Below are 16,571 nucleotides of genomic sequence, written 5' to 3' on the forward strand. Positions count from 1 at the left end.
GGCGCCCTCTGTACAGGCGCCCACTTCGTCAGTGCCCATGGCGCCCTCTGCAGAGGCGCCCCCGACGCCCTCTACTCCGGTGCCCACGGGTCCTTCTGTACAGGCGCCCGTGGTGGCACGCCCTGTACAACTACCTCCGGCGTCCTCCTTCAACAAACCACCGGTCATTCATGTCTACACCCGGCGTCCACCCGCCCCCAGCTCGCCACCTGCGTCCCCTGTTGGACCACCTCCTCGACGCTCCAAAATGATTCCTTCACCGCCACGCTTCATCAAGGGTGACCCTCCTCTTCCAACAGGAGCTGTCCCCATCCCGCCAGTCGCCAACACTCATGGCATGGCGACCCACGGGAAGTCTGGTTACCGATAGCCGCGCCTCGTGCTGCACACTGAGGCTCTGTCACCTCTACCACGCTCCTGTCGTGACGCCCTCGCTGACCCACACTGGCGTCGGGCCATGGAAGAGGAGTATGCTGCCCTACAGGACAACACTTGGGATCTCGTTCCCCGTCCTGCCAAGGCAAATGTGGTCACCGGCAAATGGATCTTCAAGCATAAGTTTCATGCCGATGGTTCCCTGGACAGATACAAGGCTCGCTGGGTGCTTCGCGGGTTCACCCAACGTCCCGGCGTTGATTACGACGAGACATTCAGCCCCGTCGTCAAGCCTGCTACCGTCCGGACTATCCTCACCTTGGCTCACTCCCAGGATTGGCCGATTCATCAACTTGATGTGAAAAACGCCTTCCTCCACGGGACCCTGTCAGAAACAGTCTACTGCTCATAACCCACTGGTTTTGGTGATCCTGCACTTCCTGGTCATGTATGCAAGCTCAACAGATTCCTCTATGGACTAAAACAGGCTCCACGGGCATGGTACAGCTGGTTTGCCTCCTTCCTGCTTTCTTTGGGTTTCAGTGAAGCAAAGTCCAATACATCCCTCTTCATACTTCGCCGTGGCATCGAGACTGTCTACTTACTTCTCTATGTCGACGACATTGTCCTCACTGCCTCCTCCGAGTAGCTCCTGCATCGCCTGATTGCAGCACTCAAGAACGAGTTTGCCATGAAGGACCTTGGCCCCCTTCATCATTTCCTCGGTGTGGCAGTTCAGCGCCACAAGGATCACCTCACTCTGTCACAGCGTCAGTACATCCTAGACATTCTTGCTCACCATGGGATGAGCGTCTGCAAGCCTTGCTCCACTCCTGTCGACACCTGTGCCAAAGTTCTTGCAGATGCTGGTCTTCCTGTTGCTGATCCCACTGCCTACCGTAGCCTTGTAGGTGCACTCCAGTACTTGACATTTACTCGACCCGATATTGCGTATGCTGTCCAGCAAATCTGCCTTCACATGCATGATCCCCGGGAAGTTCACCTTGTGGCTGCCAAGCGGATCCTTCGGTACCTTTAGGGCACCCTCAGCTTCGGTCTGATTATTCCTCGGTCTACTCCAACGTAACTTGTTGTGTATACTGATGCGGATTGGGCCGGCTGCCCTGACACTCGACGCTCCACCTCCGGCTATGCGGTCTTCCTCGGGGGCAGTCTCATCTCCTGGTCCTCCAAGCGGCAGCCCACTGTCTCTCGGTCGAGTGCCGAAGCTGAGTATCGGGCTGTTGCCAACGGTGTTGCCGAAGCATCCTGGCTGCAGCAACTTCTACAGGAGCTGCACCACCCTTTACAGACTACCTCCCTCGTCTACTGCGACAACGTCAGCGCCGTCTACCTCTCCTCCAACCCCATTCAGCATCAGCGCACCAAGCACGTGGAAATCGACCTCCACTTCGTCCGAGAACGCGTTGCTATTGGTGCTGTTCGTGTGCTTCACGTTCCCACCACCTCACAGTTCGCAGATGTCTTCACCAAAGGGCTTCCGTCTTCTGTGTTCATGGACTTTCGCTCCAATCTGAACGTTCGCTCCACCGACGTTCCGACTGCGGGGGGGGGGTGTTAGAATTATTTGCTCCTTTACTGTAATCTCCTAGCTATCTGTGCAGGCGCCAGCTATACTGGCCCTTTCACACTGCTGGCCCCTTGGGCCATCTCCTCTCTCTCCTATATAAGTGTAATCCCTTTTGTAATCCATTATCAAGGAATATACAAAGCCTAATGGCCTTTGTCTAATACTTACCTGTGCATATAATTAGAAGAACTAGGTCCACTCATTGTTGAATATGAGGTTGCAAAAATAAAAACAAATTTACATGTATTCTAAACAAATTATGAATCAAAAGACAACCCAACTGCGGACTCAGCAATAGAGACTACAAGAAGAACGCAGGAGCAGTGAAGATAACATTACAGGAAACAGGGTAATTATTTTTTTTGGACATAAACATGTTACATCATATAATATGTCGGATACCATCGAATTATGAAATAATGCTAACAGGAGATGGGGTCAATGAGAAAGAGAAGGCATCTAAATTACTTTATAACAGCAAATGCAGCAGAAGGGTGTTCTGTATCAGCAAACCAGTAACAAAGGACAGAAGATATATCAAAGATCCAAGACATTACTTATGAAGAATACAAAATACAGGAAGCACAGCAAGAAGAAAATACACAGGCTGGCAATGAAGAGCTGGGAGCAAGAAAGCAAATACATACCATCAACAATATTATTTTGTTTTGGGAATTTTTCTTTCAAAACATAATATTATTGTAAAGGTGCACTTGTACTACTCACCCATTTCTTTTTCTAGAATATGCAGGAGAGCTGCGTATCTTTGTATTAAGAAGGAGAATAATGTTTTTTTTTTTCATCACGGGCCTACCGGGCGCACGCACACGGATAAACATAAAAAATTCAGCTACATCGATACCGGAAACGACCAGAAACCACTCTACCGACAGGAGCTAGCACTGTCCTAACGAACTTGCTGACGTCGGCTAGCCTAAGGTGGAGAGGAACTTGGCGCCGGCAGCACACCAGAGATGAACTTCCTCTGAAATAACCTGAGCCAGCTCTGCAGGATTCTTCTCCGTGGTTCTACTGAATACTCGATCGTTGCGTTCTTTCCAAATTCTCCACGAAACCAACATGAAGGTGGAATCTAGCCCTTTTCTTTTTATGGCATTGAAACCTTCTCGCTTTTGTAACCACCAATCCATCAGTGAGATTTCCTGCACCGATGTCGCATTCCGAATGTTTAGCATTGCACTGACAGTGTGCCAAACCTGTTGAGTATAGCAACACCGTGCAAAGAGATGTTCTGAAGTTTCTATCTCCTGATCACACAGTGTACAATCCGCTCGATCCTGCAATCCGTGGTGGTGCCTCCTCTCCACTGTCCACAACCTTTCCCTGAGCACCAACCACATGAAGAATTTGACTTTGAGTGGTGCCCAGGCGTGCCAGATAGGTTTTGCCACAGTAAATTTGGTTGATCCGTGGAAGAAGGCTTTGTAGGCCGATTTAGCCGAGTAAATGCCTGAGCCCTCCCATCTCCAAGATACCCTGTCCTCAGTTCCCCCGCTTAACTGAACCCCTGCAATCGCATGCCACAGATGCACAAACTGGGACATGGCGTTTACTGTTGCCCGTCCGGCAATATCCCAGATCCACTGCTTATCTTGCAGCGCCTCAGCCACTGTCCTGGTTCTTTTGATCTTGTGCCTGATTAGCTTACAAAGATCAGGAGCGAGGGTGCATGGAGAGGATTAGCCTAGCCAATTGTCCATCCAGAACAATGCCAGGTTACCATCTCCCAGGTGGACTTCAATAGACGCCTGAAACATTTGATGAAGGATGGAGTCCTACCCAAAATCCATCGGTAGGTGTTTCCATGGTCTGTTGGCATCTGTCTTCTTGAGCCACAACCATCTCAATCTGAGAGCGAAGGATGCAATCCATAAATCTGGTATTGCAAGGCCACCAAACTCAGTTGGTCTGCAGGCCGATGGCCAAGTTACCAGACACTGACCACCATGGGCCTTGCTCTTGCCTGCCCAAAGGAATCCTCGGCGTCTCTTGTCAATTTCTTGCACTACCCAATCAGGTATTTTCAGAGAGATGAAAGTGTGAGTGCATATAGAGCTCATTACCACTTTAACCATTGTCAATCTGCCGGCCTTGTTCATAAGAGGCGCCTTCCAGGTGGGTATGCTAGCAGAAACTTTATCAATTAGTGGCTGCAAGTGTGTCTTCTTGAGACGCCCAACAGTCAGAGGAAGGCCCAAGCATTGGATAGGGAACAGTAACTTTTGCCGGTATGATGTTCCTGATCCTGTTGATTTGATCCTCAGAGCAGGCTATGGGCGCTATCAGGCTTTTCTGCAGATTGGTATGAAGGCCCGATGCATTCCCAAAGAACTGCAACACCTCCTTGATTGTGATCATGTCCTGAACTTGAGGTACTGCAAACAACACCATATCATCAACATAGAGAGAGCATTGGTGGTGAATAGCTGTGCACGCAGGAGGAGTTAGTACTCCATCTTGGACTGCTTTCTTGAGCAAGCGGCAGTAGTATGAACAGCATGGAGATAACGGATCACCCTGCCTTAACCCCTACCGTAACTCACCCATTTCTGTTAGTGTTGCCAATTTATATCAGATCAAATAATCATCAAGACAACACAAGAAAATGGAAATGTCTAACAAACAAAACATGAATTTGATCTTGTCGCCAATTCTGTTTTGTACAGACCCCAAATTCTCCTGTTGCTGCTGGTGGTTCTGGCGGAAGAAAGACAAGCAAGAGGATCATTTTGGCCTCTCAAGGAACCACACAGCAGTTCTGAGGTATGGTCTGCATATGTGTTCTATCATGAGATAGCACTGACTGCTTTGGGGGTACCATTTTGCAATTCATGAAATAGTGAAATTACTTTCTGAAAATTGCGTGCACCAATGCAACTAGTGTAACCTTTGGCATGAAAAAAAGGGCAATCATTGCAACACTGACCTACACAATTTGAAATTTTATGAGTAAAGACATGTGTGTCGGGGATAGATCCCAGTACCCGCAAGGAAAGAAGAAGACGGACTCCTACTAGGATTTCTCTGTAATCCTACTAGGACTCATACCATGTAATCCTACTAGGACTCCTTGTAACCGACTAGTAGTCCTGCCCCCTGGAGTATATAAAGGAGGGCAGGGCACCTAGATCGGCAGAACCAGAACCACCAACAATAGCCAACAATCAGGCTACTCAACACCCAAGCGCAGGGCGCAATATACAACACCCCAAATAGGATGTAGGGTATTACGCTACTCTGGCGGCCCGAACCTGTATAAATCTGTGTCTTGTGTCCTCGCTTTTACCTTCAAGTTCCAGGTCCGGCGATCCCCCGCCGACAAATCGACTACCTCGGGTACTCCCGTGGTAGGTTGCCGGGTATAAAACACCGACAATGGGTAGGGGCTTGCATCCCAATGCACAACCAATAGATAGATGGTGAATGAGCACTAACCACTAATGGGTACACCTATATCTAGAAGAGAGAATTCCCTATTTGATACTAGAAAAAAATACTCGTTCCTTTCTTGGCCCTCAAAAAAATTTTAGTTCCCTATTTGACACCGAGTTCAACTTTTATTCCTTATATGACACTCTATGACACTCTGTTGGATTTTCCATCCGTGATCCGTTAAATACCCTATGAAAAGATGATTTTGCCTATGTGGCCCCCACCATCTTTCTCCCTCCTCTCCTCTCATTCTCCCTCTGCTCCACACCGGCCCCCGCGGGAGGCCGAGCCCCATCGGCCGCCAGGCCCCTTGGGAGGCCGCGCGCCACCAGCCGCCGTGCTCACTAGCACTGTAGCCGCCTGTCCTCACGGTCTCTTAGGGCCCCGCCGCCCAACAGCCGCTACTGGGCTCCAAGACGCGCTGAGCAACACGCCGGGTGCCGCGACGGTCGCCGCCATAGGAGGACGACCCGTACGCGCCGCGCCGCGCAGCTAGATGGAGGCCGCCATGAAGGTGCGGTACAACGCGCCTGGCCGTGCCGCGGGATCCGTGGCCACGTGCCTACCTCCGGCCCGCTCGTCGGCCAGCAGCCGTGCGGGGACGGCGGCGGCCCTGGCTGCGCCCTTCTCGTCGGCCACGTAGGATCTCGCTGCTGCGGCAAGACGTCCTCGCGCCGGACGACGGCAGCAGCGCGCCCAGGCCCAGCCGCAACGGCAAGCACAGCGACTAGCCGGGCCTCGGCAACCATCGCGCCGAGTTGGTGCCCCGCAGGACATCGGGACGATCCCCTTCACCGAGCGCCTGGCCGCCGCCGCGACGACGCCCCCGCGCCAGACCACCGCCGCGCCAAACTGGTTTCGTGCGTGGCCCCGGCGAGCGGTCCATGGCCGGATCTAGACCCGTGCTCCAGCGGCCACGCTTGGCGACTCCGCTCTGCGCCGGTGCCCGCGTCGGGGGTCGGGGCCGCACGCCAAGCCCGCGCCGCCCAGGATCCATCACCGGCGTGGCCGGATCCGTGTGCCGGCGGCCGCGAGCCGGATCCGGGCGCTGGAGACCTCCGCGTGGCATCTAGCCACCGGGCGTCGCGGTCGTGCCAATGCCGTGGCAGCCGGGCCCCGTCGTCGCGCACCAGCGCCCCCGCACCGCGTCGGATGGCTGGTGTGGAGCAGAGGGAGAAAGAGAGGAGAGGAGGGAGAAATCGTTTTTTCACAGGGTATTTAACGGTTCACGGAACCCAACAGAGCATGTAAGGAATGAAAGTGAATTCGGTGTCAAAGAGAACGAAATTTTTTTCACTAGAAAGGAACGAGTAATTTTTCTAGTGTTAAATAGAGAATTCTCTCTGTCTAAACCCTGGAAACTATGTAACAGAGAACCATACTGCAAACAATTTGTAATTTAAGGTTTCGGTTCCGTAACTAATTTTCATTGCTTTGTGTTTCAGATTAGTTTAGGTGGAAAGGGATATGCACCACTGAACATGCTTGGGACTATACAGGTATTCCAACACAAAAGATGAGGTCATTTCTGTACAGATACTTTCAGTCTCAGAAGACTGCAGAACTACATCTGGATCTGAAGGTGAACAGTATTCTTTGTAGCCCACAGTTGCAGCCGTTGGTACTGCAACTTTTATATGTGAGGTGACTGTTGTTGAACTAACCATAAAGTTGAGTAAATTGTGTTCTCTTTTACTTCTCTTTCTTAGCCTGCTATATATAATCATGTGGAGTCAATTACAGGTCCAAGAGGCTGCAGATTGCTTATGTGCTGACCGTGTTCCTCATTATGTGGAAATGAATAACTTGCTAGAACTCGAAATTGATGATGCCTTTCAAGTGAAGCAAAAGGTTTGACCATCTTCATTGTCTACGATTTCTGCAAAGCATCATACTAGACTATTTCAAGCTCCTTTATATTTCTTTAAAATTTGCATTTATCTTTTCAATGTACAATAAATGCTATGCATATAGTGTGCTTGTAGCTTGGAAATATTTAAACAATGTTTATGAGTTCGAGTAATCAACAATGCTTTGCTTTCTTTCTGCAGAGCTTTGGGGAAATAGTTCAATCAGGCTGGATTGGCAGCATGGAATCCAAAACACTAGAGCGACTATGCATGGGCTCAGTCCAAGGATGCGTGGCAAGCCTTGCTAAATGAATTGCCCGGATGATAGTGAGTCAGATCGAGTTGCTGTGGCTGTAGGCCATGCTGGCATCCACCTCGCTCTAATCTGCCGATGTCTTGATTTGCAATGGAGTACATGTCATCTTTCCATCTAGACAATGGCAGCATAAGTGTGATCGATTTCCCGGATGGACCAAAAGGAAGAGGCATTGTCAGATGCACAAATCACACAGCTCATCTCGGAAGATGATCAATACCCATTACGCGACCAACCGAAAATGATGAAGAGTTTAACATTCTTGAAGGTAACCTATTCCATGTTATTGTATAGCTTCAGAAACACACACGTGTAAATATCTTACAATGATGTACATATAATCTTGATCTCAACATGACTATATCTATGTACATAGAAAGTGTATTGTCAATGTGCTCAGTTGGAAAAAAAAAAGATATCCATGTGTTTCTGAGCTCTTGTGTGAAGTGTGAACATTTCCAAGTCTGTGATAAGGAGCACCCTGCACTGCACTCTGTAACGATGCAGATTCAGCTATGCAGAGGAGTCTGAACTCTGAAGCTTGCACTGCGTCGTGTCACCAAGCAAGTGAACATATCTGTTCGCATGATGTCAAGTGGTTATCAGTTAGAGCGTGTTTAGTTGTCCAAATTTGGGAATTTGGATTACTGTAGCACTTTCGTTTTTATTTGACAAATAGTGTTCAATCGTGGACTAATTAGGCTCAAAACGTTCGTCTCGCAATTTCCAACTAAACTGTGCAATTAGTTTTTTTTTCGTCTACATTTAATACTCCATGTATGTATCGCAAAATTCAATGTAATAGGTACTATAACACTTTTTTGAATTTTGGGGTGGGAACTAAACACGCTCTTAGTTTGAGCGTGATATGGGTCCATGTACAAGACGAGATACCGACAAAGTTCGTTGCCACCAGGCATAACTCTGCATGCCGGAAGGTTCACAGCTTGAGCGCGAGCATGACACGTGTCCTTTCTCTGCCACGTGTCGCTCTTCATCCTCCAGCAACACTGCGCTCTACAGGCTAGAGGCTACTGCAGCATCTCGAGCTTCCCCCGAGTATGCTCCATTCCATTTGGTCCAACAGCTGTTACTTTCTAATGGATTCAGCACCACAACAGGAGTCCAGATACCAGCACGATTACTCCTTGCCGGCCGCGGCCTCCGGCAACGGCCTCTACACCGGCCGGCCAAGAAGCACAGCCGCCGGAGATTCCAATGATGCCTTCCTCTTCCTGGCCGTCCCGGCAGGCTGCCTGATTTGGCTGGTCGCCTTCCTCGGGGAGCTCGTCGCCTCTGCCATCTTCAGCCTCGTCTTCCCCGTCGCCGCTCTCATCGGCGCCCTGCGCGCCCTTCCTGCGGTGGTCGCCTCTAACCTCCGGCGCGCGGCACTCGGCCTGCTCGCCGCTGCGTGTACGTTCGCCGCCCTTGTCGCCGCGCTGCCCGTGTCCGTGCTGCTCGGCTTCGTCCTTGTCCGGCACTGGGTGGAGGAGCCGGTGACCGTGCGCCAGCCGCTCTACTTCGACTACACGGTGGCGCAGCCTAGCGCCGCGGTGGCCCTGGGTGGAGCGCGGGGCGCGGCGCTGCCGGCCGGGCACTCGGTGACGGTGTCGATGGCGCTGGTGCTGCCTGATTCCTACCACAATCGAGAGGTTGGCATGTTCCAGGTATATAACTGCATGATTATTATTACTCAATCCCCGATCCAAATTTGAAAAAGTCTACTTAACCCCTCACCTATCAACAATGGTCTACTTCATCTCTCAAACTATAAAACCGTCTATTTTACCCCTTAAACTTTTCAAAACCGTCTATTTTACCCCCTGGGCGGTTTTCGACGATGGTGGTTTTGCTATAGTGATGGTGATTTTGTCTTTTTCTTTTTTATTTATTTCTAGTGAATCTTTAAAAAATCATAGTAAATCACAGAAAAATTATAAAATGGAAAATCTAATTTTGTTGGACTCCACATGAGTAGATCTACACAATGAACATATAATATGATATGCTTTAGTATAAAATTTTTGCTGTAGTTTAAATTAATTAGAAAATCCAATTTTGTCTGTAATTAATTGGAACAATTCATAGCTGCAGCTTCTGTGGTCCAATTATGGTGAAATTTTTATGATAGGCTAATTATTGTATGCTTGAACTATAGTAAAAATTTCGTACTCATTGAACCATGTATAACTTAGTTATAGATAAATTCCAATTAATTACAGACAAAATTAGATTTTTCAATTAATCTAAAGGTACAGCAAAACCTTTGTACTAAAGCATACCACATTATATGTTAACTATGTAGATCTACTCATGTGGAGTCCAACAAAATTGGATTTTCCATTTTATGATTTTTCTATGATTTACTATGCTTTTTCAAAAATTCAACGAAAATAAATAAAAAAAGAAAAAGGTGAAACCACAGGTACTGCAGCACCGTCGAAAACCGCCCGGGGGGGTAAAATAGACGGTTTTGAAAAGTTCAGGGGGTAAAATAGACAGTTTTATAGTTTGGGGGTGAAGTAGACCATGGTTGATAGAAGGGGGTTAAGTAGACTTTTTTCAATCCAAATTTCATGGAGCATAACGTTAACAATTTTTATGTTGATTTGCATCTCTGCAGATTAAAGCAGAGGCAATCTCTGTTAGTGGAATCACCATGGCGTCAGCTGCACAGCCATACATGCTGAGGTACAGGAGCACCCCTGTCCGGCTAGCGCAATCTGCGCTGATGTGCGTGCCACTCACGCTGGGCATGCGCGGCGAGACCCAGACTGCAAATCTCAAGGTGTTGCTGTATACGGAAGGTCATGACCGTCACAAGAGGACAGGGCTCATCAGAGTTCTGCTGCAGCCAAGAGCTGCTACATTGCAGCTGCCTCAGGTGTACAGAGCAGAGGTGGTTGTGCAGACAACTCTTCCGTGGACGAAGGGCCTGGCACGCGGCTTGAAATGGACACTGTGTGTGTGGGTGTCTTCCTCTGTCTACATTGTCCTCGTTGTTCTTGCCATTTGTTGGGTCCGGACCCTTGCGGCATCTGCAAGAAATAGAAGGTCATCGGAGCTTCAGGCCAATGGAAAGATGGCTTCTGGTTTAGGTACAGGAGACATTGGGGGTGAGAGCCCGAGCAAGGAATTATCTGAAGACTTTACAATGAAGAGGAGAGAGAGGAGAAGCAAGCGGAAACCACAATTTCGGACACAGTTACATGGAGGCAGCATGGAGCTCGAGTTCACTGAGGGTTCAACTTCTAGTGTTGCTGTGGCGGAGATTGGTCAGGCCATGAATGATCCTTGAGAATCCAATTGTACCCGATCCTCAGGATGATATCAACTAATTCAATCAAAGGTGTTGCTGTGAAATTTGTGTTTACTGTTGCTGCCAGTCTTCTGTGTACAAGGCCCAAATAGCTTTTATACCAGATTTCGAACAATGCGCATAATAAGAAAAACATGTAGCGATGGATGGAAACTGCAAGAATTTCGTGGAACTTGTGTCCCTTATTCATGTGTCTCCGCACTCTAGTTCTTTAGGTGACCCATATTTACAGGGAAATTTTGGAGTGTCCCATTCATGGTTACAGCTGCTGCCCATAAGAGCATGGATCAGCTTATTTCTACCTCTACATGCAGAAATTTTGTAAGTTAAATTGCTCTCAGTAATCTGCGTATTTTACGCCCTATATAGACAATAAATTATCTAGTTCAAGCCATTTGGTTTCCTGCAATTATGTTTTCACTAGCCTTTCTTATTCCTGTTCTTTTGTAAGTTTGTTGAGTAGTAGGATGTAGACAGGGGAAACAACTACTGCTAATTTGTTATTGGTCCTACATATTATAGGTTTCTGAAAATTTTATAAGATGGGACCATTAATGCTCTAGGAGACCGAGCTGTTACATAGGTCCTATACTTTTTACTAATCTTATTACAGATTAATTGTCTTATGATAACGCTATTGTGAACCTCATGCAGCTGATCTACAAGCCTTTGTACATCAATATTTTGTGGCTTCAACAAAGTAGGGGAAAATAATATGTTGAGCATTGCACAATCATGCTACTATAAATGGATTGGTAGGCTAGAACCAAGTGGGCTCATCATTTAAAGAGACTTCTCATGCTGATCACAAGATTGTACTGTTTTTAGCTGTTGCAGCTTACAGCAAGCTGGGCTGTCCCAACTGCACCGGCACAGAGGACGGAAACCTCAACATTTCCAACTGGGAGCTAGCCTTTCAAAAAAACAACAACAACTGGGGGCTACCTGCTATCCTCCTTCCTAGTGAGTGCATAATACATTTATTTGGGAATCAGAATTTGCATCCATGCTTATTTTTCTATACCTTTGAGTTTGGTAAGACTAGAGATGTCTCTGTACCATCTCCTCAGCTGCTTTTCTGCTATCAGTTAGGAGTATTATATCTTCTCCCATGTTGTACAAAATTATCTTGTTAGCTGGTCCTATAGGTCGACCTATGCATTTATAAACCATTCATTTTCAAAATTTTCTAGTTCAACAAGAACATTGAAAATGTGTCTGATGTACATAATTCATCTATCTGGCATACTATTTTACATGTAGGAACTGCATCATAATATTTGGCCTCACACTACTACAATAAATTTTGTTACTATTAACTGGATTAAATTATTTGGTATTTATGCAGGGAGATTCACATTATCTGAATTGCCATAAGAAGGAAGTATATATGCATTAATTTCATTTCTGTTTCTGCCTGTTGTGGAAAGTTATAGAATGGCTGTCTATTGTTCTCGGGGTCCTGCCTTCCTTTTTTTTTTTGAGGTGAGTATCTCATTTAGTCACTTCTGCTCTACCAATATAATTCTGTACGGGGCTACTAATTTTTCCTTCTCTCGAATCTGAAATCAAAGTCAACGACCATGCACCAATTTTATAATGCTTTTGAGATTAATAACTGGTTTAGCCAATGCATGTATCACATTCTCGCATTGCTCCATGATTTGATGTAGTATATTCAAAATGAATTTTTTAACAATATTTCACATCCCCATTTCTTAGATCAGATTGGTTCATGATTCATGGACCCGTTCATGGACCAATGGGCTCTCCTTGTGAGCCTCAGAGGCTGCATCAGTAGTAGGCGAGTCCTTGGCATATTATGTATGGTAATTAATAAAAGGGGAAATTGGCTCCCGGAAATCTTTTGCCACAGGCCACTAAAAAAGATGGCTTTGCCATAGGACACTACACAATCGTCGTAATTTGCTGAGGGACACTATACCCATTATAATATTCGGTTTTAGTAGAAAGCAATGGGACTGCATTTTTATCCTTGCGAGATGAGCAGAAACACATATGTGACCAGAAAAAGAAGGCAAAAACCGGGGTGAAGGGCCAGCTACAACCGACCAAGGAGATCTCATACTTTATGCAAGTAATTTGGAAGTTCTAAAGAATGCAGGTTAGTGTTAATACTTAATTCCAGCGAATATGATTTTGTTATTTTGATTCTGCTGCATCAATTTAAGCTGGGCAGCACGGAATCTGTACTGTTGAATGGTTCTTCATTGAATCATTGACATGCTGCTGCCTGCTAAACTAGGACCAACTGGGCTCTTGATGGACTGGAAACTTCCTGTGTTGATCAACAGTTGCAGGCTGCAGGTAGCACGAGGAGCCATTCCAACCGGAGCGTACAAGACGACAAACGCATCTCTAGTTGGCAGCAAAGTAAGTTGTCCTCCCTAATGTATAGCTTTTATCTGGAAATCTGAATTTCTTTCTAGAGGGCTGTTCGATACGGGGCTAAAGTTTAGCCTTGTCACATCAGATATTCGGATGCTAATTAGGAGGATTAAACATGAGCTAATTATAAAACTAATTGCAGAACCCCTGGGATAATTTGCAAGATGAATCTATTAAGCCTAACGAATCCATCATTAGCAAATGGTTACTGTAGCACCACATTGTCAAATCATGGACTAATTAGGCTTAATAGATTTGTCACATGAATTATCCTCCATCTGTGTAATTAGTAAGGCTGGATAACGAGCTGGCTCGGCTCGGCTCGGCTCGTTCTGGCTCGTTAAGATAACGAGCTAGCTCGGCTCGGCTCGTTGTCCTAATGAGCCAGAAAGCTAGCTCGGCTCGGCTCGTTAAAAGCTCGAGCTGGCTCGTTAAGCTCGCGAGCCAGGTATAAAAAATGCACAAAATATAATATTTGCATTTATCTAAAATTTGAGAATAATAATAATATAAAAGAAATGCATCTAGACCAGTTACCAGTTAATTTATAGGGTCTAGACCAGTTACCAGTCAATTGTAAAGTGCAAGACATGAAGTAATCAAAAACTAATATAAGTTTTGATACTTTTTTCTGGAAGCTTGGCTCGTTTAGCTCGCGAGCGACTCGCGAGTTGGCTCGTTATAGCTAACGAGCTAAAATCTTGGCTCGGCTCAGCTCGTTATCATAACGAGCCGAGCCGAGTCGAGCGAGCTAATGAGCTTCGAGTTTTTCGTCCAGCCTTAGTAATTAGACTATGTTTAATACACCTAATTAGTATCTAAGCATTCGATCCCCCCGAGCCAAACACCCCCTAATGCTTCTCTTCCTTCCGAGAGAACTGAAGATAGCAAAGGCGTGTTGCCCTCCTCAACTGCTCAACTGTATGAAACATATTGGGTAAAGTATAATTGTTGCTAATTGTTGTCTTTGAACTTCCAGCCTTAGTAATTAGACCATGTTTAATACACCTAATTAGTATCTAAACATTCGATATGACAGGGCTAGCCCCCCCCCCTCCCTAATGCTTCTCTTCCGTCCGAGAGAACTGAAGATAGCAAAGGCGTGTTGCCCTCCTCAACTGCTCAACTGTATGAAACATATTGGGTAAAGTATAATTGTTGCTAATTGTTGTCTTTGAAACGTCCAGCCTTAGTAATTAGACCATGTTTAATACACCTAATTAGTGTCTAAACATTCAATATGACAGGGCTAGCCCCCCCCCCCCCCCCCCCCCCCCCCCCCCCCCCCCCAAATGCTTCTCTTCCTTCCGAGAGAACTGAAGATAGCAAAGGCGTGTTGCCCTCCTCAACTGCCTTGCTGCTGTCATCTAATGCCTAGAGTAATGTAACTTCTCTCCAGTTGCATAATATTATCCCCGTCAGCTGGTTCTATAGTAGGTCAGGAACACAAAGGCCTGTTTTGTCAACTTGTGTCCACTGCATTTGCAGAACCTCATCGAGTCATTGTCAACACCTAGTCTAACAAGAAAAAAGAAATCCATTTATCTGTTCCTGAAACATATAGGTATGAATGATTAACCCAAGCAGAATAGTAGTTGCCCTCTTTCCCTTTCCTGGCAATACAAATTTATGTTTGCCGACAGGATTAGAATGTGGACTGTACATCATTGTGCACGAATGCCACACTATCTGACCTTTCCTGAGAAGGAACTTGGATTAAGAACTAGTTTGGATTTGTGCCGGTTGTTGAGATATGAAGAGCTGTCTACTGTTTTCAGGGATCCTGCTTTCCTTGTTTTCAGATGAGTGTCTCATTCTGCTTTAACGCAATTATTCAGCATGGAGGCAACTATTTTTATTTTTTTCATCCCCTTGAACCTATAAAAAAGAAGTAAAGTCAACAGACCGTGCATGTATATTTTTATTGCTTCTGGGATCAAGTGCCTGGTATTGCCGGCATTCTCAGTTATCGAGGTAGATTACTCCATGAGTGACAAAGTTAAACATCTTAATATATTTCAATTGAGCCCCTTTTTTTAAAGTCGTATTTCACATGCTCACTTGTCAGATCAGATTGGCTAATAACCCATGGACCAATGATCCATGCGTTAAATTTCAAACATGCTAGTCCCATAAGTTTTGGCTAATAATCTAGCAAAGTCTATCAGTTATTTAACGCTGTGATCTGTCAAGATGGGTGCAAATTTATGAGATTTTGGTTCCACTTCCGTGTGACAGCGACACATTTTGCGTAGCACGTGTGTGGTCTAGTTTTGTGATTCAGAAATACTGCTACACCTTAACTATCGAATCATCTCACCTCCCACGATAGCGAGACCACGTACCACCAAATTGAACAAAACATGGAGACACGCTTGTAATTCGCCCGTCGGGCTTCCCTCTTTTTCAATATAGCAGCAGCTCTCCTGCTGACTCGTTTAAAAAAAAAAGGAAAACATGGAGACACAGGCCAAGAGACAAGGTAGCAAGCCCTTTGCTTGATTTTCTAATTCTCCACCTTGCTTTCTCTGACAGCATTGTTTAATAACCATTTCTTAATCCTCTATTGTCGGGAGGCGTAAGTGTAACCTTTGTATGGATTGCAGGTAATATGGTATGGTGCCAGGGTCGCCGTTGCATTCGGCCGGATTTGCGATCTTGCTGGGAGTTAGTAGTTGGCACTTGGCAGTGACACCTGCTGCGTCGTCGACGGATGAGCGTACTAGGGGGAGTACCCGAGTACGGGTACCCGTCTCTTTTGCTAATCATACTGCGCTGCCGGCATCGGAGCAGAACATTATATTAGGTGATGCATGAATGCATGATCAATACATGATCCACTGATCAGGTCCGCACTTTTTCCATCATTGATCAGCCGACGCTTCGCCCCTGCTGTTGTTACCTATCGCTCTAGCTACTTTTGCTTGCTTGTTTATTTACTGATGAAACTTGACATAGTTTATTCTGCTGCATGTCTTCCAGAGGATGAGTGAGATCTGGGCTTACCATCAGGAACATCCAGAAGATGGCAGCTCAGGACTGGTTGTGGGATGGATTCCTTTGTTTTCCTGTGAAACTACATCCTTGAGGCTTTGCCACATGCTGCATGGAAAGAAGCATCTGAAATTAAACCGGTTGGCCTCTGGCCATTCTCTGAACTTTTGTGGATCTATGGTTTACTCCAGAGAAGTACATTAGAGTTGATTCTGCTGTATGTCTTCCAGAAAATGAGATTTGAAGTATTCAGAAGATGGCAGA

At 46.4% G+C, this 16,571-nt stretch overlaps 2 protein-coding genes across 9 annotated transcripts; both read left to right on the plus strand.

The window, feature by feature from the left end:
- The first annotated feature begins 1,066 nt into the window (after positions 1–1,066).
- On the plus strand, positions 1,067–6,889 carry LOC136455342 (uncharacterized). Its single transcript, XM_066455411.1, has 4 exons — positions 1,067–1,282; positions 1,655–1,915; positions 5,768–6,666; positions 6,865–6,889. The coding sequence occupies exons 1-4, from the start codon at positions 1,067–1,069 to the stop codon at positions 6,872–6,874; spliced, it is 1,386 nt and encodes a 461-aa protein (XP_066311508.1). The 3' UTR covers positions 6,875–6,889.
- On the plus strand, positions 6,663–16,155 carry LOC136450771 (seipin-1-like). Of its 8 annotated transcripts, none has more exons than XM_066451378.1 (9): positions 6,663–7,063; positions 7,163–7,270; positions 7,471–7,853; positions 8,707–9,252; positions 10,209–11,225; positions 11,559–11,867; positions 12,253–13,029; positions 13,220–13,298; positions 15,920–16,155. In XM_066451378.1, exons 3-5 carry the CDS (start codon positions 7,737–7,739, stop codon positions 10,881–10,883), a joined length of 1,338 nt encoding a protein of 445 aa, XP_066307475.1. In that variant the 5' UTR covers positions 6,663–7,063; positions 7,163–7,270; positions 7,471–7,736; the 3' UTR covers positions 10,884–11,225; positions 11,559–11,867; positions 12,253–13,029; positions 13,220–13,298; positions 15,920–16,155. The 8 variants fall into 8 exon arrangements, with proteins under 8 accessions (XP_066307475.1, XP_066307477.1, XP_066307472.1 ...); XM_066451380.1 differs by having other exon boundaries at positions 11,733–11,867; XM_066451375.1 differs by having other exon boundaries at positions 6,663–7,089; positions 10,209–11,867.
- The last annotated feature ends 416 nt before the right edge of the window (positions 16,156–16,571 follow it).

Source organism: Miscanthus floridulus, chromosome 5 (assembly GCF_019320115.1).
Source record: "Miscanthus floridulus cultivar M001 chromosome 5, ASM1932011v1, whole genome shotgun sequence".
Classification (NCBI taxonomy): Eukaryota; Viridiplantae; Streptophyta; class Magnoliopsida; order Poales; family Poaceae; genus Miscanthus; species Miscanthus floridulus.